Raw genomic sequence first — 25,981 nt, 5'->3', positions numbered from 1 at the left:
AATCAATTATAAAATAAATATTCATATAATTAAGACTAAACTGAAATGAAATATTGAATTTGTGTCAATACTGCATGTTTTTCATGAGCCATTTCAGGAATGTCATAAATATTTTTTTAGGAAACCCGCAAACAATTCTTTAAAAAAAATGTTTAAACTAGACAGTTCACATTAATTCTTATCCTGGGAAAAAAATTTGAAATTTATCAGAAGCAATTAAGGGATTATTTTATGGACAATCTGTGAAAGGAGTGTCGCACATAAATTGAAAACACCTTTCTAAAGAGAGTTGGAAAAAAGATAATGGTAAGGAATATGGAAGAAAAAGTTGTTAAAGAAATAGTCAATGGGTTTAAAAGCAGAATGATCATTTTACTGTTTAAGATAATCACAGAATAGATTTTGGATCAAAGAATTTTTTATTAATAGCTACTTATGTCTGAAATAAAAATATCTTCTTGTACACCAGTTCTCAGTCGTATTGTTAAAAGACGTCAGAATGTCTAAATTTATTTCTATTAAATTTTTCAAAAATTAACAAATAAAAGAAATTGAAATTAATATTTATGTGCCTCAAGTTCAAACTATTTACTCTAAATATATTATTGCGAATAAGGTAAAATTTCTTAATGCCGTATATAATTTCAACATCACCAATGAAATCATCTGATATAAATATTTATCGAATTTAAAGTCAATAATAACGATTAAATGTATTCTTCTTTAAAATCTCAATTAACATTTAGGCGAATAAAGTTCTGATATCTTTGACAAATTCATCTGGCCCTGAATTCTTATCTAGTCCAAAATACTGAAAAATGGATTTGGCGTATCTTTTCGCTCCACTTAACCATGAATTTTCACTGTCGTCTGTCATTCGGGATAAGATATGCAGATGACGTTTGGCATCCTCGTCGTTTCGTATGGCGCAATTCTCAAGTCTTATTTGTAATTTTTCTTTGGGGGACAGCAAGCATTCTTCAGTGGCCCGTTTGTATTTATTTTCCGTAATTTTTCTGGTTACTACATCAGCAAGTAAAAGCGTGCTGTTTACCTCGAGGCAATCACTTAAACTAAAACAGCTATTTCTCTCTTTCGTTGCATTCAATAAAAATGACTTTTTAAAACAACGACTGCAATCGTTGAAACTCACGCCGCGAACAATGCAGTTATGTTTACTGATTTCATTCTCTTTGATTAATGTATTTCCAACAAACTTAGAACCACCTGCATTGCTGCTTTCTGATATTTTTTCGATGCCTTTCAAATTAGTAGATGGTTTTACGGCTAAGTCCCCATTGATATTAATGTTTAAATGTTTCATTTCATCAATAAAAAACTGAACAAAATTTGCCGCGATGTGCATTTTAAGGAAGTTGCAAGCATAGTTTATGGGAGACCATAAGCGAGGCGTAGCACCATTTGTGGTGTAGCCGTCGTACCCTTGAACATGATGGGCAGACCGAATCATGCGCCCAATCACATCGGTACAATCACTAGAATTTCTCACTTCAGAATCTATGCATATGTCCACTTCGTCAAATTTTCCCACAGATCTATATTCTTTATCAGCAGGTTTAAATCCATTCACATTACTGAGTACGTAACTGCCGTATCCTGACAATTCTATATCAACATAGTCTTTGTATATATCTAAATCTCGGAATGTGACTTTTCTCGTAGAATTGATCATTTTTATTTCCCATAGCGTGTAGGGACTCAACATCAAATCGCCTTCTTTGATCTTGTCGAATACCATATTTTTACTGACGGGTTCTCCAGCAGTGTTCTTTTCGCAAGAGTACAAGATAGTTTGACTGTCACATGTTATAACGTAAATCTTGTCAGCGTATCTGTAGTAAGAATTACCAAGATGAGTGACCATTATATCAAAGCCTTTTATTACATTGTTTATTCCAGACTGCATGGTTTCGTTATTTGTTTTGAAATAGAGCTCCACCACACTGAACTTAATAGCCTCTTTATCAGGTGCAGAATTTTTCACATCTGCTCTAAGCACCACTTCTTGTCCGGATAGCAGTTTTGAAATTGTGTCTCTGTATGCCTGGTTTTTCCAGACATAAAACGGCTCAGTGGACATATACCGACTACTGAACTCTCCTGTGTTTATGTACTTATCAGTTTTTTTCACAGATGTTTTATACAAATCCAGCTTCGATTTTATGCTGTCTATTTGTTTTACGGCTCCGTCAACTAGATTTTCAAAATCGTTCTCTAATTGGAGCTGGGAGGGTAGCATGGATTGCTCTAAATAATAACTGGCAAAGGGGAAAACCCACTGCTTGAAGGCATTCACTGCTGCTCTGTACTGAGTCAAAACAACGTTCGATCTGATTACCATTTCTAAATGATTCACAGCTTTAACAAGATTTGGATTGCTAATGTTGATGCTACTTGCCGAAGCAGAGCTAATATCTGCGATATAATTGGCCAGATTTTGTTGGTCCTGATAGTTCTGTATGCGGTCGTACACGTTGATGAGCGTGGTCATAACCTCTTCTAACTTTTCGATGCAACGTGCCAAACTATCCTTGACTTGAAAACCTTCTGTCAGTTGCTGCATCTGTAATTTCATGTCTCTCAAAGCACTTTGTACTTTCCACTTGGTTACTTCTAGAGATGCCTGTGACTTTGCTTCCAGTTTGCTGGCTACGTCCTGAAGATTGTTTTCCATACTGTGCAGGGTTGGTGATATTACCTCATAAATCTGTTCTTCATATTCCTTCAACTTTTTAATTTTTTCATCTGTTTTTTGTATGGCATCGGTGATCGTGTCAACTTTCTCTTGGTCGTTTTTGTGTTTGTTATAAATGTCGACCAACAAAGAACCGAGCTGAACTGCTTGAGTCATCCTTTCTACAACCTTTAAAGCACCTTTTGTCTTGTCATCGGGTACGACTCCTTCTATTTTCAACTGCCCTTCCTTATTTTTGATTTCCTGCTTTAGCTCACTTTCTAATGTTTTGACTTCCTTAAAGTCATATTTATTTTCCTTCACTTTGTTTAATCTGATTTTTAGGTCAGCTATTTTTTCTGACATATCGCCTAACTTCTTAGGATTCTTCCCGATTTCTTGAGTTATTTCTTCAAGTAATTTGCTGAGATAGTTAACTTTTTTTTCTCTGATACTCTTGATTTGATTCCCTAATATTTTGAGGCTAGGCACTATATCAGGGGCTATTTGCAAATCTTGCTGTTGATTGTCTAGAACTAAAGATTCGGCGACAGAAGATGTTGCTCCTATCACTGTACCTACGACAGCTCCTACTGGACCAAAGAAACTCAGGACTTGACCAAATATGCTAAGGCAAGAAAACAGTCCCCTCAAGGCCATTGCTCTCTCCAGCTCTTGTTTCTTCTTAATCAGTGCCTCTTTATCTTTTTCTACTTTTCTCTGCAGTTCTATCGTTTCGTCGATCAACAAATCTATTTTGCTGTCCATGGCCTTGCTTATGGTTTCCATTTCTGGTGTTATCATCTTCTCTATAATGTTCTTAGCTTCTTCTATCTTCTTATCAAGGTTATCTTTGTATCTTTCTTGGTATTTGTTAATTATTTCGGCCTTGTTATTTAATTTCTGTAAATCTTTCAGAGCTTCGACCTCTCTTTTTACGATATCCAGATAACTACTGATGTTTATAATTAGGTTAGATTCGGAATCATCTTTCAGATCAGACATCCTTCCTAAAATAGCGGTATACAAGTAATTAAGAACCTTTTTGTGCTGATTGGACTTTTCGTCGCTCTTAGGACTTTTGGAATATTCACTTATCCGTGATAATAGTGACTGATAGAAAGGAATGAAGTTAATTTTTTTATTCAAGGCATGAAATTGTTTTTCTAATTCTTCAAATTCATCTATAAATCCCGTTGTGTCATAAAGACTGTTGATTTCATCGTTACTGTTCATTTTTTCAAGAAACTGAAAGTGACGAGTTCTTGTAAAACGATCTATCATATTTTCTCTTAAAAAACTTTTATATTTATTCACGACCTTTGCCGGATCTTTCATGGTATAAGGTGATTTAGGATCCAACAGGCCAGCAGTATTTCCACCGTCGACACCCTTCTTACCTCCGTGCTTGATTGTTTCTTCCAGTTTCCACTTTGAAGATACTTTCGAATCAAAAGACACAATTATATCGTCTCCGTTGCAATCAATGCATCCTGGATAACCACCCAGCCCATTTTCCCCTTCTTTGCCTCGGTTTGCGACCTTCACAACTCCCGAATCACCACTTAGCTCAAATAATGCTACTTTTCCGGCAGGGCCTCCCTTGCCTCCCCTTCCTCCATTGCCACCATCACTTTTCCACTTTTCTCCACTTCCAGTGCGACCGAAAATTTTGTACTTGCAAGAATATTCATCAGATGTGCAGTTCTTTTGCTTCCCGGAACCAGAACATTGCCCTGGTTTGAATTCGTACGAAAGCGTTTGACATTTGAAACCAAACACTGGCTTGCAATTCTTCTGACAACGATCCGAGTCCCAAGGTGATACGGCACTAAAGGCTTTATTTTTACTGTAACCGTCTCCTCCATGCTCACCTGCACCACCGTCACCACCATTCGCTTTTATGGTTAGGTTCTTTCCGTTAACGATGTTATCGGCGATGCCAAGAAAGATTATGCCAGGGCCGCCCGGCCCTCCTGGTTTTCCGTCAGCTCCTCTAGCTCCAGGCTGAGTTCCATTTGCAGCTTTTAACCTAGTTCTTGGTTCGAAGAAACTGAAAGGTGTCATGCGGGACTCTCCTTCAGGTCCGCTTAAATCGATAGTCACTTGATCTGCAATTTCCCATTTCGGCGCAATTATAAATGGTGCAAGAAAGTCATTACTATCAATGTAGAGTGCGTTTAAAACAAAACCACAAGGATATGTATTTTTGGCAAATAAAGATTTTAAACAGTCCTCATCTATGTCTCCATTGCTAGCGCTTTCTCCACTTACAATGTAACTTCCTCTGAATACAAGCATAGAATCTTCACATTTTGCGCTAACTGTGTGCTTTAATGTTAAATTTAACGCATGGTTGAGCTCTTCCAGCTGCGTATCTGTAAGTGTGATGTTTCTGACGCTATCTTGCTCAGTTATATTAAATTTGTCTATTTTGTTTAAAAACTCATGATATGATGTTGCTGTTATCGTTATTCCTTGTGGCTTGTTTGTCTTTCCCCAGTCATCTAGATTTGCGACATCGTACAACTGTTTGTTTTTCTGTATCTCGTACTCTGAAAATTTATCATACAATGCATTTAAAAATGTGTACCATTTCTGACCTTGTTGAAGATACTTGGAAACAGCTTCAAAAGGATTTGCCCATGCAGTTGACTCATGCGACGTCAATTCTCCTTTGCTCGCGTTCTTTAAAAATTCAAGGTACCTGCCTTGATTTGTAATGCTAAGCATATTTTCTTTAAGCACAGTAATATCCAGCATATTTGCGCAGTCATGTATTGTTTTCACTAGTTCATTTGTAGTCCTTGCATTCCCAATTTTTCCTATCATTTTCATTATGACGTTATATTCCTTTGATAATTCATCGGGAAGTTGTTGGATATCTGACAATTTCACCTTGTTGGCGTAGTGTTTGTAAAAAGCTTCCGCAATTCCATTAAGGCTCGACACTATTCTAAAGTTTAATTTTTCAGTTGCCTCTCTTACTTCACCTTGAACAGTATTTCTTAAATAGGCAAGATGTGTGAATGTATTTTTGAATACGTCCTCTAGTGGATTTCTGTTTAATTCTGCACCCGTTAGTGTGACTAAGAATTTCAAATATTTTTCTTGTTTTGCTAACTGCATTACCGATTGGTTCGAGATATTTATATTGAAACTGGAAACACTATGCTTGACTTTCATTGCTATATCCCCTGTGTCTGTTGAATTTTTAATTTCTTCCATCAAATTTGACATTAGATTATACGCATTATAGAATTCAGTCGACAGTTCTTTTGAAGTCGATAGGCTGAGGTCGTCAAGAAATACATCGTCGGTCACTAATTTTATCTCTCTGCGTATTCGTTCCGTTAAATCGTTATAATGTTTTAGAATATGATGCGAAACTTCATTAAAATAAAACCAAACATTATTGTTTATTTCTCTCACTAAGTCAGTAATTTCGTTCTTAGACTTATCAGGTGCATTATAACTAAAATCTCTCTGATCTTTTCTTGTATATTGAAGGTTTCTGACTAACAATTTTTCCAAATTTCTTTCACCTTCTTGTATCAGAGTAACTTTGCCAATATGTTTTGGTTCAGCCTTTGTTCGGAGGAATTCTATCTTTGGGTAACATTCGCTATTTTTCTCTAAAATTATATCAATAATTGTTTTTGTGCTGGAATAGTATTTCCTGTCTTTTTCAGATATATCTGGATTTTTCAAGATTTCTTCGCAAAGTTTCTTTGCTTCAAGAAGAAAATCGACAACACCTTCTTTAATTTTGTTATAATCCACTGAAAGAGAATCGTTGCCTTTGTTCTCGTATTCATTGTTAACTTCGCTCACTATCATGGCGATACTATTTCGAAACTTTTCGATGTCTTTAACAAGTTCGATAATATAACTTACTAATTGCAAAAAACTCTGTCTGTCCTTTTTGATAAGAGACGAGTAACTAAAAGATAAAATAATTTTAATGTTTTCTGCGTGATCCAAGACTTTTTTGGTAAAATAGGTTGTTACTATGCGATTACTTATACTTCTTTCTGCTTTCATAACACCGGGAAACTCGTAATACGCGATGTTTGCCCTTGTATCTACAATTAAATCGGGTAAAGATTCCTTGTTCGAATTCGGAATTTTTTTTCTGTTTTCACTCATATATTCCTCCGTCTCTTTTGTCTCAGTAGATATTAATTTGGTATTCTCTCCAGACATCCACTGCGGGATGGTGCTATCTCCTTTCCCCGAATTACTGAATACTAATATGATATTCTTATGATTATCGTTCAGTTTGACTTCCTTATCTACTTTGTCCAAAAGTTCGAAAGTAGCTTTAATGAATGCTTCGTTTTTGCTTTTTGGCGCGTTTTTTGGCAAATATAGGCCTATGCCAGGGCGCTGAGTTTGAAATGAATCCATTTTGGGTAAATGTTTGTTCGTCCCGATGCGCCTCCACCCACCACGGAGCCCAACAAGGGGGGACAGTTACCGGCTCTGGAAGTTACCAGCCTCGGCACTTGTCCCAGAGGTAACACCAGGATATAGTGCTACAAGATCGGAGTGTGTATCCGTCGGTTCACCCGAGGCACTCCTGGTTTGCAGCACTAGCCCTATAGCGGCAGTCTCTGATCCCCACAGGGCACGCCACCAGCCGATTGACAGGAACGGGCTCACTCCTGCCGCCCGTCTACAGAGAAGCCTGGACCAAAGGGCACGCAGCAGTATTCCCGGACATTGACATCCTAGCCCGATATGGAACGCCGCAGGAGCCCCAGGACTCCATTTTCCTCCTTACGGGACGCCATACACGGCAAACGTATGGGTCAGTTTAGCTGACGTCACAAGTAATTTTGAGAATACACTAGCGACATTTTTGAGAATACGAATTAAACTTAAATTACTTTAATTTTTAAAATTTCGTAAAGTAATAAAATAAGGAGTAACATTAGTATATATATATATAATATCTGAAGACCGTAAGTATAAAATCAAATTGCTTTTACCGTAAAATGCAGGTAAATTTTATTACTATATATTGAATAAAAATGGCCATTACTTTCGTAAACAAATAATACTTATTTTCAGAAATTAAATTAAATTATTTTAATTTTTGAAATTATATTATTTTCTTGCTTCAGTTAAGATGTTCTAAAAATTAATATAACTTTGGATGAATTTACTTATTATTTATTAAAATTGTGTCATCTTGGAAAAAAAGTTCTTCAAAAAATTGTCTAGGGAAAAGGAAAGTAAGATTGCCTGAGAGTTTATTTTGCAGATTAAAGGAAAAACAAATATGTTGCGAAATAATAATAAAAGGCAATATAGGTGATCATATTTTAGCCATATAAATTCTGATGTTATTAAGAACACAATATTGCAATATAAGTTTCCTTTTAATCAAAAACAAAGTCCGAAAAACATTCCTTTTTTATGACTGACTATTGAGTATGCCACTGGGTGGGAGGGGGACAGATAATTTTTTATTTGGTCACAGAAAAGAAAGGGAAAGAAAAGTGTGTTATAGAGTATCTCAATTAGAAAGAGGAAAAGAGAACAGATCACTTGGGTACCTCGGGAGCGTGAAACCCGTACTCGCCTGAAGAAGACGAGCCCCTGAGGGGTTAAGGTTAGATTCAGATAGAAAGTACTTATTTAAAAAAAAATTGAAATATGAAATCATTATTAAGACTGCTTTACAACCAGTTATATATATACACTAGTCAACTGAAATTAATCAAATGAATATTTAGTTCACATTTATATACAGTATTTTTAAACGGATGTACTTTTTTTAGACAACATTCCAGGAAAAATCAATAGGTTTATTCAAGTGTGCTGCCACTATGTTTTGCTGGACATTAATTTCATGTTCTCCGATCTGACACAAACTGTGCAATGTATAATACGATTTAAACCGTGATAATGAAATAGTCAGACGAACTCTTTTCAGAAAGTCCATGCAAGAGATGACATTACCATCTAATATGGGAGTAAATCCATAGCTTTTTATCTAAGTATGTCACCTATCAGTGAACCATAGTTGGCCGCCAAAATGCCCTTACAAAACACTGAAATGCAATCTACGTGTTGAAATGTACTACTGTGGTGCTTGCATTCCCGAGGACAGAACCCGCGGCATGAGAGTCCGTAGCCGCATAACATAACCACTAGACAAAAGTGACCGCCCCTGCTCGGAGGCTGTTAACTGGCTTATGAAGCTACCATCACACTACAATGGATTACACAAAGAAAACGATTCTTCTGAATATATAACTTGCCTTACACAGGAATCTGCGCATCTTTCGAACTGACGTGACTGAATAATTTCATTATGTTTCATATATGCAGTCACAGGTGTTTGCAACCAGACGGACCTGGTTGAGATTAATCCGTAGCTGCACTTGTTTTCTGATTTAGGTAAAATAAGCAATATCCAAGCGCTTGGTAAGCTGAAGAATTTTCTTAGATATTATGTCTTATCTGATGGCATCGGATCTGCAAGAAGAACAAATGTTCTTTAATTATGCACTTCACTCATGATAGAAGCCGTCTGGTTCCAGATCTGTGGTATATCGCCAATTTCATGATCGTGTTTGCAGCCGAGATTTATCACCGTGAAACTATTTGATATTTGTTGATGTATCGTTTGAGACTTTTTCCAAATATACAAGCGAGAGATGCGCGATGCTCTGGAGGTTTAGAAACACATCCAATATTCCTCTCTGATTTAGTTATGCCAATTTTGCAACATTTCGGCAAGGGCATTAATATAACATTTTAAATAGTGATTTCTTCTTTTTTTTAATGGAAAACTCAATTAATTTGTATAAAAATATTCTAACGAATATTCGAAGTTAATCTCTTCCATAAAAAATTTAATCTGAGGAAATTTCAAGGATAAAATTTTTACTTGAATTTTCCAATTAATGCCTTTTTTTATATCTGTTTTAGGATAGAAGTTTTCTTCAACAACGTTCATTTCTAGGTATCAGGATTTGAAACAGGAACCAAACACCTTTTCCAAGCACTTAAAAGCAAGAGCAAACCCTAAAAAATGAAATACAAAACATTTATGACACAAATTTATTGTAATAAAATAACATTCAAGTATAATTTAAAATTTATATTCATGTTGATGCATTAGTATGTAATGTAGAAGACTAAGAACTCAGCAATGAACCTAAAATCCGACGCTTCAAGATCTTTTTTCAGAAGAATCATCCTGGTATGCGATACCGTTCTGCACGCTTATATCAATTGCCTTCGAACCGATTAATTAAATGCAACCATATTTTTTAATCATAAACTAATTTCATTTCAAATCAATTTTTCAAAAGCAAAGCTTCTTGTTAAAGGAATGCATTCATGTTACACGGTAATTGTATGTTCATAATATTTATTATTTGAACAAGCCATATAATCACGCCATTTTCAATAAATAAGGACCTTACTTATAGGGGCTAACAAAACTTCGGATACAGAATTTAAATTGTCCCTGATTCCCATAGGAAGTACATATCCCCCCCCCTCCTCAAGGCATTTTGCACTATAAAGTCAGAGTACAAAATTCCATATTTAGTTTTATGAATTTCGAGTATAGCAACAATCGGCAACTATCCCTTGAGAGTTAGTTCCCCAAATATTTTTGCAAAATGTTAAAGCGCATTATGAATCTTCCAATTTTGGAATCTTTCAAAGTACTTCCAGATTCTGTAACTTGCATCTTTCCGTTTAGGCTTAATAGCTCACTTTAACGTTGAACAATTCGATTCATTAGAAAGCAAAAGCAGAGAGAAATTTTTAACTTCGTTTTTATTGTTAAAACGCTATACATTCCTTCTAAACTTTAAATAAAATTAAATAGATGATAGCAAAGCAAAAATTATCTATGTGTTTGTGACCCAGCAATGAATTATTAAAAATCTATTGACAATGAGATTGCAGTCAGATTAGTTTCGTGGATAACTATGGAATCTTTAATTGCGTGTTATGGAATGAAGTCGCATATCTTTTAAAGAAATCGGTAGCTGTCTCTTTGAATTTTTTTTCTGAATTATGTAGTTTTCAAATGCGCGCTTGAACCAGAATCACGATTTCCAATGGTATACCCATCTCTCAGCGATTCTGAGCTGTCTTTCACATAAAAAAAGATGGCTATTCTTTTAGAATACATGCCTTCACACGCTTCCCAAACTGTCAGCCCGTACTTCAGTTAGCTAAGATAATCAGAGTATTTTTTTAAGCATAAGAAATAAAGAAGAGAGAAGAAATCCGCACATACACCGGGGGGGGGGAAGAAAGAAATCCGCACACATATCGGGGGGGGGCGGGGGAAGAAATCCGCACACACATCGGGGGAGGCAGGGGAAGAAATCCGCACAAACGCCGGGGGGAAATTCGAAACACATGTGCGGGTTGAGGTTCGAACTCGCAACGTTAGGGTTCATAGCCGAGTAACATAACCACTAGACAAAAGAGTACTCTCTTCTCCGGAAGTTGTTAACTGGCTTTTGATGTTACCACTACAATAGTCCCCCACCAGTGAGTCGGTAGAGTTTTATCGCGCCAGTTATGGCGAGCGACGAACGTGATTATCGCGCCAAGCGTTATGGCGAGCGACGAACGTTGTTATCGCGCCAAGTGTTATGGCGGGTGACGGCGAGCGTGTGTGAGTGGTTGCTGCCGGTAGATGGAACCACGACAGCTGAATGAAGGATGCGGTTATTCAGAACCAGGGTCACCAATGTGCGGGTTGAGGTTCGAACTCGCAACGTTAGGGTTCATAGCCGAGTAACATAACCACTAGACAAAAGAGTACTCTCTTCTCCGGAAGTTGTTAACTGGCTTTTGATGTTACCACTACACACACTGTGGGGAGAAAGAAGTTCGTACACATACTAAAGGAAGAAGTGCACAGTTATGCATAGAAAATCCCAATTTCATGTTCATCAAAAGTGTAACTTAACCGGTGGATCCAGAAATAAGCTGTTGGTTTAGAAAGTGCGCGAAGACCGAAATTTTACAAGTATGGGGGCTATGTTTGTTAAAAGGGGCACACTGTTCCGGACAGATGGATAAGCTGTTGGATGGGTATTGAGAAAAATGAATATTTGAAAACTACAGAACAGTAACTTATTGGAAGAGATGATTATCGATTTTTTAAAAAGGAATACAATTGAAAGTCATTTTGCAATGGCAATCTTATTTCCAATGGCAATGCAATTGCGTTTAATTTTGAAGTAAGGAATAGACGATAGTAAATTAGAAATACTAAAATAATTAAATTTAAATAAAAATCATAAAGAATGAATAACACTTTAAAGATAAAAGTAAAAAATTTTTTCCTTTACCTATTTTAAAATGAGTCGAAACGTTCAATTGTAAATTATTTACCTATAGCCTGAGTGGAAGCAAAAAGTTTCAGAATCTGAAAGCACAATAGAATCGATTGAAGTTGAAAGATCTCGAATGTACTTCAACATTTTACGAACCAATTTCTGATGTTTCGCTATGCACAAAAGTAAATATGGAGTTCTACACTCGGATCTTAATTCGAAAACCGTTTTCACGGGGGGAAAAAATATGTACTTCATGGCGGTGTAGGATGGCACCGGGACAATTTAAATTCTGTATCTGAAGTTTTGTTGGATTCTATAGAAGTAAGGATCTTTGATGAAAATGACACGATTATATGGTTTACCCAAATATTAATCAATAAGAACATACATTTACCATGAAACAAATTCATTCTTTTAATAAATAAGATGCTTTGATTTTATCAAATCGACGTGGAATGAAACCAATTTAAAATAAGTAAACAATATGGCTGCATTAAATCAATCGGTACCAAGGCAGTTGATATGTGTGTAGAACGGTATGTTCCTACGGTTTTTCTGTTAAAAGATCTTGTATTATCGGATTGTATGTTGATTAAATGTTTTCACAATTCAAAATTGACGAAACTCTTTTCAGAATAAATTACTTCAGAATTTCAAGATTCCCTAGCTTTTTGAAATAATTACTTTCCACCACAAGGACGTAGATTATCTGCGGACAGCTGACAGACTTTGTGCTTTTTTTTTTTTTTCATGAGATTCCCTTGCAGTAAAGCATTCTAATGATCCTTAAGAAAGTTTATCCAATTCAGCGAGTTTAGTAAGGGATATTAAAAAATTAAAATAAACAATATATGAATATGCTGAATCTAATCCAAGGTCTCAAAATATTTTTAAGTGATTTGTTGAAAAAGTATTGTTTCTGCGTTTTCATCTTTTTAAAATCAAGTAGTTCAGAAAGATTCTTTTTAAACCTGCATCTAAAAGATCTTGGAAGATCTTCTATTGAAGTGACAAAAACCAATCTAACTGATTTATCCCCATACTTATAACTAGAAATGGAACTTTGATTTCAATACCACCTTCATTCTCAAGCTTTTTAGGTGAATATGACACATTCTAGCTTGGAATTAATAGCTCATACTCTTACAGTCTTCTTTTTAAACCTGCATCTAAAAGATCTTGGAAGATCTTCTATTGAAGTGACAAAAACCAATCTAACTGATTTATCCCCATACTTATAACTAGAAATGGAACTTTGATTTCAATACCACCTTCATTCTCAAGCTTTTTAGGTGAATATGACACATTCTAGCTTGGAATTAATAGCTCATACTCTTACAGTCTTCTTTGTAAACCTGCATCTAAAAGATCTTGGAAGATCTTCTATTGAAGTGACAAAAACCAATCTAACTGATTTATCCCCATACTTATAACTAGAAATGGAACTTTGATTTCAATACCACCTTCATTCTCAAGCTTTTTAGGTGAATATGACACATTCTAGCTTGGAATTAATAGCTCATACTCTTACAGTCTTCTTTTTAAACCTGCATCTAAAAGATCTTGGAAGATCTTCTATTGAAGTGACATAAACCAATCTAACTGATTTATCCCCATACTTATAACTAGAAATGGAACTTTGATTTCAATACCACCTTCATTCTCAAGCTTTTTAGGTGAATATGACACATTCTAGCTTGGAATTAATAGCTCATACTCTTACAGTCTTCTTTTTAAACCTGCATCTAAAAGATCTTGGAAGATCTTCTATTGAAGTGACATAAACCAATCTAACTGATTTATCCCCATACTTATAACTAGAAATGGAACTTTGATTTCAATACCACCTTCATTCTCAAGCTTTTTAGGTGAATATGACACATTCTAGCTTGGAATTAATAGCTCATACTCTTACAGTCTTCTTTTTAAACCTGCATCTAAAAGATCTTGGAAGATCTTCTATTGAAGTGACATAAACCAATCTAACTGATTTATCCCCATACTTATAACTAGAAATGGAACTTTGATTTCAATACCACCTTCATTCTCAAGCTTTTTAGTTGAATATGACACATTCTAGCTTGGAATTAATAGCTCATACTCTTACAGTCTTCTTTTTAAACCTGCATCTAAAAGATCTTGGAAGATCTTCTATTGAAGTGACAAAAACCAATCTAACTGATTTATCCCCATACTTATAACTAGAAATGGAACTTTGATTTCAATACCACCTTCATTCTCAAGCTTTTTAGGTGAATATGACACATTCTAGCTTGGAATTAATAGCTCATACTCTTACAGTCTTCTTTTTAAACCTGCATCTAAAAGATCTTGGAAGATCTTCTATTGAAGTGACATAAACCAATCTAACTGATTTATCCCCATACTTATAACTAGAAATGGAACTTTGATTTCAATACCACCTTCATTCTCAAGCTTTTTAGGTGAATATGACACATTCTAGCTTGGAATTAATAGCTCATACTCTTACAGTCTTCTTTTTAAACCTGCATCTAAAAGATCTTGGAAGATCTTCTATTGAAGTGACAAAAACCAATCTAACTGATTTATCCCCATACTTATAACTAGAAATGGAACTTTGATTTCAATACCACCTTCATTCTCAAGCTTTTTAGGTGAATATGACACATTCTAGCTTGGAATTAATAGCTCATACTCTTACAGTCTTCTTTTTAAACCTGCATCTAAAAGATCTTGGAAGATCTTCTATTGAAGTGACATAAACCAATCTAACTGATTTATCCCCATACTTATAACTAGAAATGGAACTTTGATTTCAATACCACCTTCATTCTCAAGCTTTTTAGGTGAATATGACACATTCTAGCTTGGAATTAATAGCTCATACTCTTACAGTCTTCTTTTTAAACCTGCATCTAAAAGATCTTGGAAGATCTTCTATTGAAGTGACAAAAACCAATCTAACTGATTTATCCCCATACTTATAACTAGAAATGGAACTTTGATTTCAATACCACCTTCATTATCAAGCTTTTTAGGTGAATATGACACATTCTAGCTTGGAATTAATAGCTCATACTCTTACAGTCTTCTTTTTAAACCTGCATCTAAAAGATCTTGGAAGATCTTCTATTGAAGTGACATAAACCAATCTAACTGATTTATCCCCATACTTATAACTAGAAATGGAACTTTGATTTCAATACCACCTTCATTCTCAAGCTTTTTAGGTGAATATGACACATTCTAGCTTGGAATTAATAGCTCATACTCTTACAGTCTTCTTTTTAAACCTGCATCTAAAAGATCTTGGAAGATCTTCTATTGAAGTGACAAAAACCAATCTAACTGATTTATCCCCATACTTATAACTAGAAATGGAACTTTGATTTCAATACCACCTTCATTATCAAGCGTTTTAGGTGAATATGACACATTCTAGCTTGGAATTAATAGCTCATACTCTTACAGTCTTCTTTTTAAACCTGCATCTAAAAGATCTTGGAAGATCTTCTATTGAAGTGACATAAACCAATCTAACTGATTTATCCCCATACTTATAACTAGAAATGGAACTTTGATTTCAATACCACCTTCATTCTCAAGCTTTTTAGGTGAATATGACACATTCTAGCTTGGAATTAATAGCTCATACTCTTACAGTCTTCGAATTTCCTTCAACTATAATGTTTGCCTACTTCGTTTAAAAAACAATTATAATATTGTTTCTTCTGTAGTAAATCTTGTTATTCTTCTGTAGTAAAATCTAGGATCTTTGTATTGTAATCAACATGATTTCACACCTCAAACTTGATGAAACTGTTCTGAATTCCAACTTTAAAACTGGAAATATTTTTTTGTTTTGGCGAGAATCATTTTTCGGAGCAGGGATGTAGATCAGCAGGCTAAATACAATGCCCGTAATACATGTTCGTTGAATGGAAAACAGCAGCAAATTTTATTGTTGTTTCCGAACAATTGTATAGCTGATTGATAAAATCAAGACAGTCTGATTCAGTTTCTAATGGAGTCTCTTTATGATCCACAAGAATCCGTATTTGAACATATAATTGGCAGTTTTACGGAGTTTAATGTATTAAGATTATTAAAATCAAAATAAGTAATATATAAATATATTTAATATAATCCTAATATTTTCTCAAAATATTTTGCTGCGACTCTAGACTTAAACATTCAATTATGTGGAAAAGGGACCCTTTTAAAGTTCATTGAAATTGGAAAAGATAAAAATATTTTCCACATTTAATAATTCGACATCTTGGAAACTAAATTGATTTTGTGTTCTTGTTTACCTTTAAGAAATCTGATCAACAAATATTTGTCGATTCGTTGAATATTGGATTCGTTGAAAAAGTATTGTTTCTGCATTTTCATTTCTTAGTTTTAACTCTGACACTCGACAGTGCATCTGATACACCTCAAAATAAATTTAGTGAAATTTTCCCGATTTACTTACGTTTTTGCATAGGCTCAAAAATACGAGATGTAAGCAAAATTCCTAAAATTCTTAAGCGAACAAAAGTTTAAGACCCTAGAATATCATTTTAATATTAAATATTCATGATGAGAGGTGAATAGCCAATTGGGACAGTACAACCAAATCTCGGCCTTTCTTTAAACCTCAACAGTGAAACATATGCCGGTATGTGGATGTCAACCCCTTTTGTAGGAATGGAATTCGCTGACTATAAATACAGGTCTTGAGAGAGAATAAAAAATTTAATGTTTTCTCGGAGAAATTATCATGCATTTTCAAATACTCAAAGTTTGTGAGACATTTCAAGATCCTTTCAATTATAATTAAAACTCAGCAACAAAAATGTCAGAAAGTCTACTTTACATAGACTGAAACATTAGCCCTAAACTATAGTTCATTTCTTTTCATCTTCATTTTCTTTTAATCTGTTCTAAAGAATTCGACTCCAGCACACTTCTAATACAATATTTTTTAAATGGTTTCTTCCTATAAATTGTTTAAAAAGCATTAAAAAAATCATTAAGCAGAGAATACAGTGGCCGATGCAGTACTTACGTTTCTTTCTTTCTTTCTTTTTTTGCATGAGAAGTGAGGCACTGTTAGCATTACTCTAGCAGCATTTGGTAAATTTCTATGAATTCAACGTCGTCTTTTTATTTTCCTGAAGCCGTAGCCGGTGAATTTCAGCCTATTAAAAAAAGAAGATGAAATGCATTATTTATCATATTTGGAAGAGACATAAATAATGAAAAGTAGTTTATGAATTTATTTTTACTTTTACTTTTGGTCCGCAATTAAAAATTCCCGTACCAAATATTTATAACATCGATAAATAAATATAATGTTGAATGCAGTTTTATATTTTGATTTTGGATATTATTTATGATACAAATTACAGTAAAACATATGCACATTTACTGAAATAGCGGGAAAGGTTGGGATCTGGAGTTCATAATGATTATGTAACGAAACTGCTTTACCAGGGCTATGTTGAAGATTTAAAATTAAAACTAGCTGGAGGGGTCTCGCATCTTCTCTAATAAATCTCTTATGCCAGAGAACGCCTTGCATGACATTGGCATACAATAGTTGCGAAGTATTAACCTTTGGTGTGAATATAACATTTTTACTGAATTTATCGTATCATCCTTGGCGAGTTATTTGGCGATTAATCCCTAGCACGCGGTTGAGAGTATCCGAAAATCGAATTTGTGTTTTAGACGCGTTTTTTCCAAACCGATTGAAACCAAAAATTTACAAGGAACTATACTTGTAGTCACAAAGTCCCATTCCAAATCTGATATACTTAAATCACTGTGTTTTTGAATTACCGCGTTTATATCTTTCTGGAAGCACCCGTACAGAGAGTCAGAGTTGGATTTTGCTCAAAATTTGATATGTGTCTGCACTGTATATGTTAATTATGTGTACCTGATTTTATCTGTCATCGTTTTGTAATCATCGTATTAACTTATATTCGAACAACCAGACAAATGGATTTCCTCTGAAGATGTTACTCAAAATTGCATAGAAATATGCAAATCTTTTTTAAAGATCGTGTATCAAATTTCAACGTTCTAACTCAAAGCAGTTTTGAGTTATTTTTGTCATCGACAGAGAGATATTTTCTAAAAATATGTTTTTCAAAGTGAGGTAGGTCTAAAATGTGTAGATTTGTCATAATCTTGAGTAGAATTTTTTGACGATTACTATATTTTCCCTGACGATTACTATGCTTTTCTACTTTTACGAGAAAGTAAAAAAAGTAGTAACTTTTGGACCTGGTTGAGCTTTTTAAAATCTTTGTTTTAAACTCACAAATCACTAGACTCAAAACAGCAGATAGAGAAAGACTAAACCTAGTGCAGACTTTACAAATTGTAGGTGGTTCAATCCGATCAAGAAATTTCTGCCATTCTTAAAAAAAAAAATGAATAATTGTCCTCCATTTCAAAAGCATATAAAGAATTTACTATGTTTGCAACATAAGGTAAATTTCCTCAAAAAAAAAAAAAAAAAAAAAAAAATATATATATATATATATATATATATATATATATATATATATATATATATATATATATATATATATATATATATATATATATATATATATATATATATATATATATATATATATATATATATATATATATATAAATTTTTTAAACCTTTCTAGGGCCGTGGGAAGTATGCTTCCCACCAAATTAATCAATTTTTGTATGAAATTATGTAGGTTGGCATAAGTTCTGGCAATTTGTTTTAGTAAGCCAGAAATTTAGATGCTTCTGTTCTATATCTCAGACAAAATGATGTGTCTTGATGTGTTACTTAATTATTAATTAAACAAATTAATTTTATCTATTAAGCTAAATGAATCCCTTTTCTTATTCTAATTTCAAGCCTAAAAATATTTTAACATAATATGACTAGAAAGAAATGGCCCTTTAAAGGGTTAAGTCAACAAATTAGGTTAGCAATTTTTTTTTTATTTTTAGTTACTTTTCATTAAATAATTACAATTAATATGAATATGTACATACATATGACAGAATTGCAATATTAAGTGGCAAAATAGAGCTTGGCGACCATTTGGTGACATGGCGAGGGATTTGGCGACTTTGGTAACCAAACAGAAATTACTGAACAAATTTAATTAATTAATTAATATTTGAGAAAAAAACTGTATTAACATCAAGTGTCATCCACTACAAGTTTAAACAAATGTATTTGAACTTGAGTGGGTGAATAAAAAGTATTTTATTAACGATTGAAAATTTGAACAAGATACATAGAGAGAGAGCATGAGCTAATAGTAGGAATTGAAATGAAGAAGTGTTTATAGCATCTCTATCTACAGTTATTAGATGTGGAAGAAAAAGAGAAAATTCCTAATAGATTGGATTTAAAATTATGAGGGGATTGAATATTTTCTTGGAATGTAAATATTGCAATTAAAATATTTGCAACGTGGGCATAAATTGCATAAGCAATAAATATTGCCTTGGAATAATAATGTTATCTTTGTCTCTATATAATAATATTACCGTTTTGTCACTGTCAATATTTTTAAATGTTTATTCGCAAATGAGATCTTAAAAAGTATCGGGATTTAATTGCTTTGTTTTTTTTACTATCTAATTAAACGAAATTTTCCGTTTCCAAAATATTCTGTTCTACTGATTAAATAAAGAATCCATTGAACAACTGAGGTGTTTGTATTAAGAGCCATTTTTGAATCAAATTATAGTGTCACCGAGTGATTTGATTATTAGCTTTGAAGTTTGAAGAGCGATAATTCGATTCGCAAGGGTATGATGGTTGAGGCGTGATAAGTCTACTAGTTAACTGGTTTAACCGGTTCACCAACAAACAACCTCTTCAGTTACGTGAAAGATTTGAAAGGTTTCTTAAAACTGTTTCCCGTTTATCTTCGAATAAGAATCCATACTAACCTCATTTCTGCTATTAGTTTTATTTTGAATTCCACGTCTGTATTGTATTTTAAAATGAGAAATATTGAATGTAAGAAGAAAAAGAATTTCAACTGCACATAATATAGAAGAATCTAAACTAAATTTACAAAATTCTCTCAATATCTCTAACTCTCTTAAAATTATGAAACTCCAAATGTGCATACAGAAATATCTGAAGCGAAATGAAAATTCAAAATACTTCTATTATATTCGTTTTTCAGTCGAGTCTTCGTCTATGCAGCAACGAAGAATCACCATTTCATCTTTGTTGACGACTTTGTTGCTTCCATTTCAGATTCCTTGAAAGTTCCGACGTTGCCACTAAAACCTGGAAAATACTTTTAGATGGTTTTCCAGGAGAAATAAATCAATATTTATTTAGTTATCTCCATGTAGGCATCAACTTCAAAGTTCCAGTTGACTTATCATATTTCCAAAGGTATCTAAAAAGAAAATAAAGCAATAATTCCATTAAAAAGAATGAATTAACACTATTAAATTAAAGTTTATTTGTTTGAAATTTACAAAAATATGTTACGAATAAAAACTGTTGAATAGAGCGCGCGCTGTGCAATGCAATGAAAAGTTATCAATTTTGGCGATTTGGCGAAGCGAAAGTACAACATTCTAGATTTGAGAATTCATTTAATATTTTCTGAACTATGGTTATTTCTCAGTTATTTGTTTTTTTAATAAAACGTACCAATGGGATAATTGAAGAATGTGCCAATGGATTTGAATCTCCAATGGAGCACTCCTAACAATCGATAATTAAAAGGACTATACTAATTTTGAAATGTTTTTATTTAATTCAAGATTTAATTTCGACACGCATTTATTTATATAACTGATGAAATATACAGGATTCTAGATTTCAATGATTAATTTAGAATCCTGTACATTTCGGCGATAATATATTTTTTTAATGATTTTTCGAATGAAATGAGAAATCGAATTTTAATAAAGAAATTTTAACTACCAATAATTTAATTCGTTACGCCACTTTTGACACACCTTTATTGACAAGTTTCATGATGGAAAAAATGGATTTTTGATTTTTTTGTTTTCGTATGTGCTAAAATTCTGAACAAGTGCATACTTCCGATGATAACCCAATAAATGTTTCTCAAAATTCAATCATAATTTTAAAAGATTAATTTTAATTAAATTTTGATTTAATATAAGAAGCGAAATCCGATTTATAAATTTAAGAAAAATTTAACAATTCATTTTGAAGTATAAATAAAGACTAAAAGGTAGAAAATAAACGAAGAAGTTTTTAAAGAGCTAGTTTTTTCAAGTGTTCTAAATTAAGAAAAAAATTAACTTGGAATAGATATATAAAGAAAGTAGTTTCTTAATCCTTTATTAGAAATTATAGCAAATTATTAATGAGGTTATAATTTTAACTTGCTTAAAGTACTTCTATCAGTGAATAACACTTTTATGCTTTTATTTTGAATTCCAGATATTTGATCAAAAATATCAATTTCTGTATTTTAATATATTAATAACAGTGTGCTTTTAAAACTTCATTTCACTCCGATTTTTATGCGTCTACATCCGGGATGAATTTTTTGAAAAGCCTTCAAAAATGGTTATATTTTTGAATACTTACATAAAAGAGATTGTGAAAACATCTATGAAAAAAAAATTATGTCAGTTAAATGGCAAAAGTGTTTTTAAAAGTTGGCAAAAAGTGCCGTTTTTGGCTAAAACATGGTATGAAGCAAAACTTTTCGAATTCCGAAATTTTTTTTTAAAACTTTGCGGATAGCTTAAGAAATATATCATCTACTTCCTGAACTAAAAAAATAAATCGTATTTCTAATCATTTTTTAAATATCGAGATTCAACTGATAAATAAAAATTCAATTTTTTTCACATTGTGAAACATTAAAACAAACATAAAATATTTTTAAATTAACAGAATACTTATTCTCTTGTTGAGAAACTGGAGAACATATTGAGAAATTATTATACCCAATTTAAACAAAATACAGGCATAAGATTTTAATTATGAGATTTTTCGAAAGAAAATTCTACAAAAGATTACAATTTGAGAAAACAACATCTATAGTTGCAAAATAGCATTAAAATGCAATGTAAATGCAACAAAATTCTAGCAGTTTTATATATATATAAAAAGAACTTTTTCAAACATTAAGAATGTTAAATAAAAAAAAAATCACATTTTCGCAAAAAGTCGACTTTCTAACCTACTCACCTATCTTAAATATACATAAATCCGTATGTAAATGCAAATATAAAAATCCGTTTAACTTCCCAGAAAATAGACGTAGAAACAAAATTCTAACGGTGTTATATATATATATATTTATAAAAGAACTTGTTAAAGCATTAAGAATGTTAAATTGGAAAAAAAAAATCACATTTTCACAAAAAATCGACTTTCTAACCTACTCACCTACCTTAAATATACATAAATCCGTATGTAAATGCAAATATAAAAATCCGTTTAACTTCCCAGAAAATAGACGTAGAAACAAAATTCTAACGGTTTTATATATATATATATTTATAAAAGAACTTGTTCAAGCATTAAGAATGTTAAATTGAAAAAAAAATCACATTTTCACAAAAAGGCGACTTTCTAACCTACTCATCTACCTTAAATATACATAAATCCGTATGTAAATGCAAATATAAAATCCGTTTAACTTCCCAGAAAATAGACGTAGAAACAAAATTCTAACGGTTTTATATATATAAAAAAAGAACTTGTTCAAACATTAAGAATATTAAATTGAAAAAAAAAAAATGCTATTTTTGCGTAGTTGCGTATTTTTAAAGTAGTCACTTACTTTACATTAATCGGAAGAGAAGAATGTACTATATAATATTTTGGAATTAATGCTAAATTCGAGTGCATTTAAACTCTTTTCAAGAAGATTTTTAAAAATAACAGATATCATTACCTTGAAGTTTCATCACATCGGTTCTGTAACATTCAAACCTATACTTCCAACGTACTGATGGAAAATAAAGTCGCCTCATTATTTGATATCTCGATTCCAATGGGACAAAGGTTCTGAAATGGCAATGGTGAAAGTGAAACCATGCAACGTCTAACAGCATTTAAAACACCTTTAATATTAATACTAAAAAATATATTCAAAATTTGAAATCCCGAAGAAATGGCTGAGATGCAAAAGTTTAAGATAATTCGTCTTATTTTGTTAAAATTATAGCCATTTTATTTTGAAAACAGGGTCCAGATGTTTTTTTCGCGTTGTAAGATATGTGCATATAATCTTGCTATCAGTTCTCGAGTAGAGGCAAAAACAGAAAGCGTTAGGAAAACCGATAACATAAGTGGTTGATAAAATTCGAGATGTCTGTGGAAGAAACGGAAAGAATGAGTTGAGACTTTGACAGGTAAAAAATGAATTTCTATTGTTTTTTAAGAATTATTAAATAAAATTGACGCCTTTGGCGACTAGTTTGTGCGCCTCGATTATTAAATTACATTTTACATTGCGATTTAATACGATTAAAACACATGAAACAGATTAAAACAGTTAAATTCAAATTTCAAAGTGAGAGTCCTACTATAATTGGAAAAACACGTGCTTGAATGTTTTGATGGAGAGTTTGAATCCCATCACAGCATTTGAAAATATTATTTCAGATGGTGCATTAAATTGAATTAAAAATATTATTAAAGTTAAATGAAAAATTGCACGAAAATGAAATTTATATAGTTAAAGATTTTTTTTTTTTGTCTTAAGATAATACGAAAAGCATTTTTTGTAAGCTAATTGTTTTGGAAGATATGAGTATCAATTTCCGTAGGCAAGACAAGACAATTACGGCTAGGCTTAATATTGATATACAAGCACCAAATTTAAAAACTTTGGAGAGATTTCTCGTCAAACATAATCGTGGCAATTTTTTATTGCAACTTAAAAAGTCGTTTCTGTTATATACTCAGGATTGCAAACTTTTAGAGTATTTTTGGACGACAGGCGCGATTTTAACGTGCATGGTGAGAAATCGTACATTCATTTTAAATCTTACCATGATAACTTATTCGGCATCGATTAAGCATATTTTTACACTCGATTGAACTTTTGTTTGAAGCCTATTTCTTAATTTCTTTAATGTATTCTTTACTCTGAGTGAATGTCCTCTTTGGTGACATGGCAAACCAGAAATTTTCTAATAATACTTTGAATCTCTATTCACTAGCTAAGTACAGCTGCAAAAATGTTCAATAAATGAAGCGGTCTGAAATTCGTGTGATGTTTTGTTTGTAATTGATTGTTGCCATTTGACAGTTAGTAATAATCTCAATTTCTGTGCCATGTACAATAGTATTATATATTATATAATTTTTTTCTCACAATTTAACAGGATTAAAAGAGTTTTAATAACAAAATTTCCTATATTGAAGCAACAAATAATCTCATTAAAAATTTAACTAATTATGAATTTTCCAGAAACTACTGCAATATTGATATTTTAATAAAAAAAAGAGATGATTTGGGATGAATCCTTTGCCTAATATAAAAATAGACTTTCCGTTGCTTATTAACTAACTCAATAGATGGCGCTGAGACTCTTCAATTATTTTTACATTGAATGGTGTTAGCAGAAACAGTATAAGGCGCGGGGAACCATAATGAACAAGTTGGGGCACTTTTTGTAAAAAATTTTTTACCTGCTGTTGGTATGTTCTTTCCTTTTTGTTTTAATAATTGGTTATGCGTGTTCTTATACAGTTTATTTTATGTTATTGTATTTTTGCTTAATTGGTGGTCATATTCTTTTAATTTATTGTTTTGTTTCTTTTCTGTAAAAACTGGTGTATCTCTTAGGCCTTAATTTCAGGTGATTTTCGGGTCACGAGGGGTCAATACTGTTAGACTAAAGCTGATACCTCACAAAAGAAATCCCTTATTATGAATACCTGTCTGAGGATGACCCTTGAGAAAGTCGTCAGGCTGGATTCTCATTTTATTTGGTTTAATTTTGATTCAATTTTTCCTTTTATCTTGGTATTTATTACTAATTAGTCTATAATATATATATATATATATATATATATATATATATATATATATATATATATATATATATATATATATATATATATATATATAGTTACGAATCTGTGATGCTGCTTCCCAGCATAGTTGGTTCCATCATCAGTAAGACTGTTTTACATTCATCTGTATTGGACGGAGTCCGGGTGTCGCGTCGGAAGTCCCAGAGCTTGGCAACGAATTTGGCGACTTTGGCGCCGAAGTAGATTATACCCGAAGCATCAAGAATTTTCCCGATCCGTCCATTAGGAACCGAGATGCGCCTCAAACGTTCCTGATTGGTTGAGAGGCTTCTAGCCCCGCCTCCTGAGACCTATAAAAGGAGGCAGTCTGCAGCTGCGAGAGTAGTCGGAGTCGACGGTAAACAACGGATCTTCCAGAGCTTAGCAGAGCAGCGACGGAGTCAAGCTAGTGCTGAACCAAGCTGTGCGCTACTGTCTTCAGTAGAGTCTCGTTGTGTGCACGTCTCGGCTGAAGATAATTGTCTTCTATGCTGTAAATAGTTGTCGTCTTTGTGCTGTGCTGTCCTGTCTTCGTGTAAATAAACGTCATTGTTTTATTTTTTTTTACTGCCGCCTGCTGGTTGAGCGTTCTCCACACCATATAACTTCCACTATCCGAACGAACCCAGAAATTTCGTAACAATATATATATATATATATATATATATATATATATATATATATATATATATATATATATATATATATATATATATATATATAGAGAGAGAGAGAGAGAGAGAGAGAGAGATAAGCAGGATGTAATTAAAGCGTCATCTATTGGTTAAGAAAGGTTAATTCACGCTGGATCGAATAACTGGTCAATACCGCATTTGAAACTTCGACACCTCTTAAAGTGACTCTTTCTTAAAATTTCGTCAACAACCAGAAATAATTTTTTTGTAATTTCATATTTGTCAAATTAAG

General features: G+C 32.9%; 1 protein-coding gene across 1 annotated transcript; it reads right to left on the bottom strand.

Moving 5' to 3' along the window:
* Positions 1–24: 24 nt before the first annotated feature.
* LOC129956461 (uncharacterized) lies at positions 25–23,215 on the bottom strand. The gene is made up of 4 exons (XM_056068346.1): positions 22,923–23,215; positions 20,183–20,426; positions 17,063–17,195; positions 25–9,736 (listed from the first exon to the last, which is right to left on the bottom strand). The coding sequence occupies exon 4, from the start codon at positions 7,103–7,105 to the stop codon at positions 743–745; it is 6,363 nt and encodes a 2,120-aa protein (XP_055924321.1). The 5' UTR covers positions 7,106–9,736; positions 17,063–17,195; positions 20,183–20,426; positions 22,923–23,215; the 3' UTR covers positions 25–742.
* Between the last annotated feature and the right edge of the window lie 2,766 nt (positions 23,216–25,981).

The sequence above is a fragment of the Argiope bruennichi genome, chromosome 11 (genome assembly GCF_947563725.1).
Source record: "Argiope bruennichi chromosome 11, qqArgBrue1.1, whole genome shotgun sequence".
NCBI classification, from domain to species: Eukaryota; Metazoa; Arthropoda; class Arachnida; order Araneae; family Araneidae; genus Argiope; species Argiope bruennichi.
The sequence above is the reverse complement of the archived record's forward strand: the minus strand, read 5'-3'. Positions and strand labels throughout refer to the sequence as shown.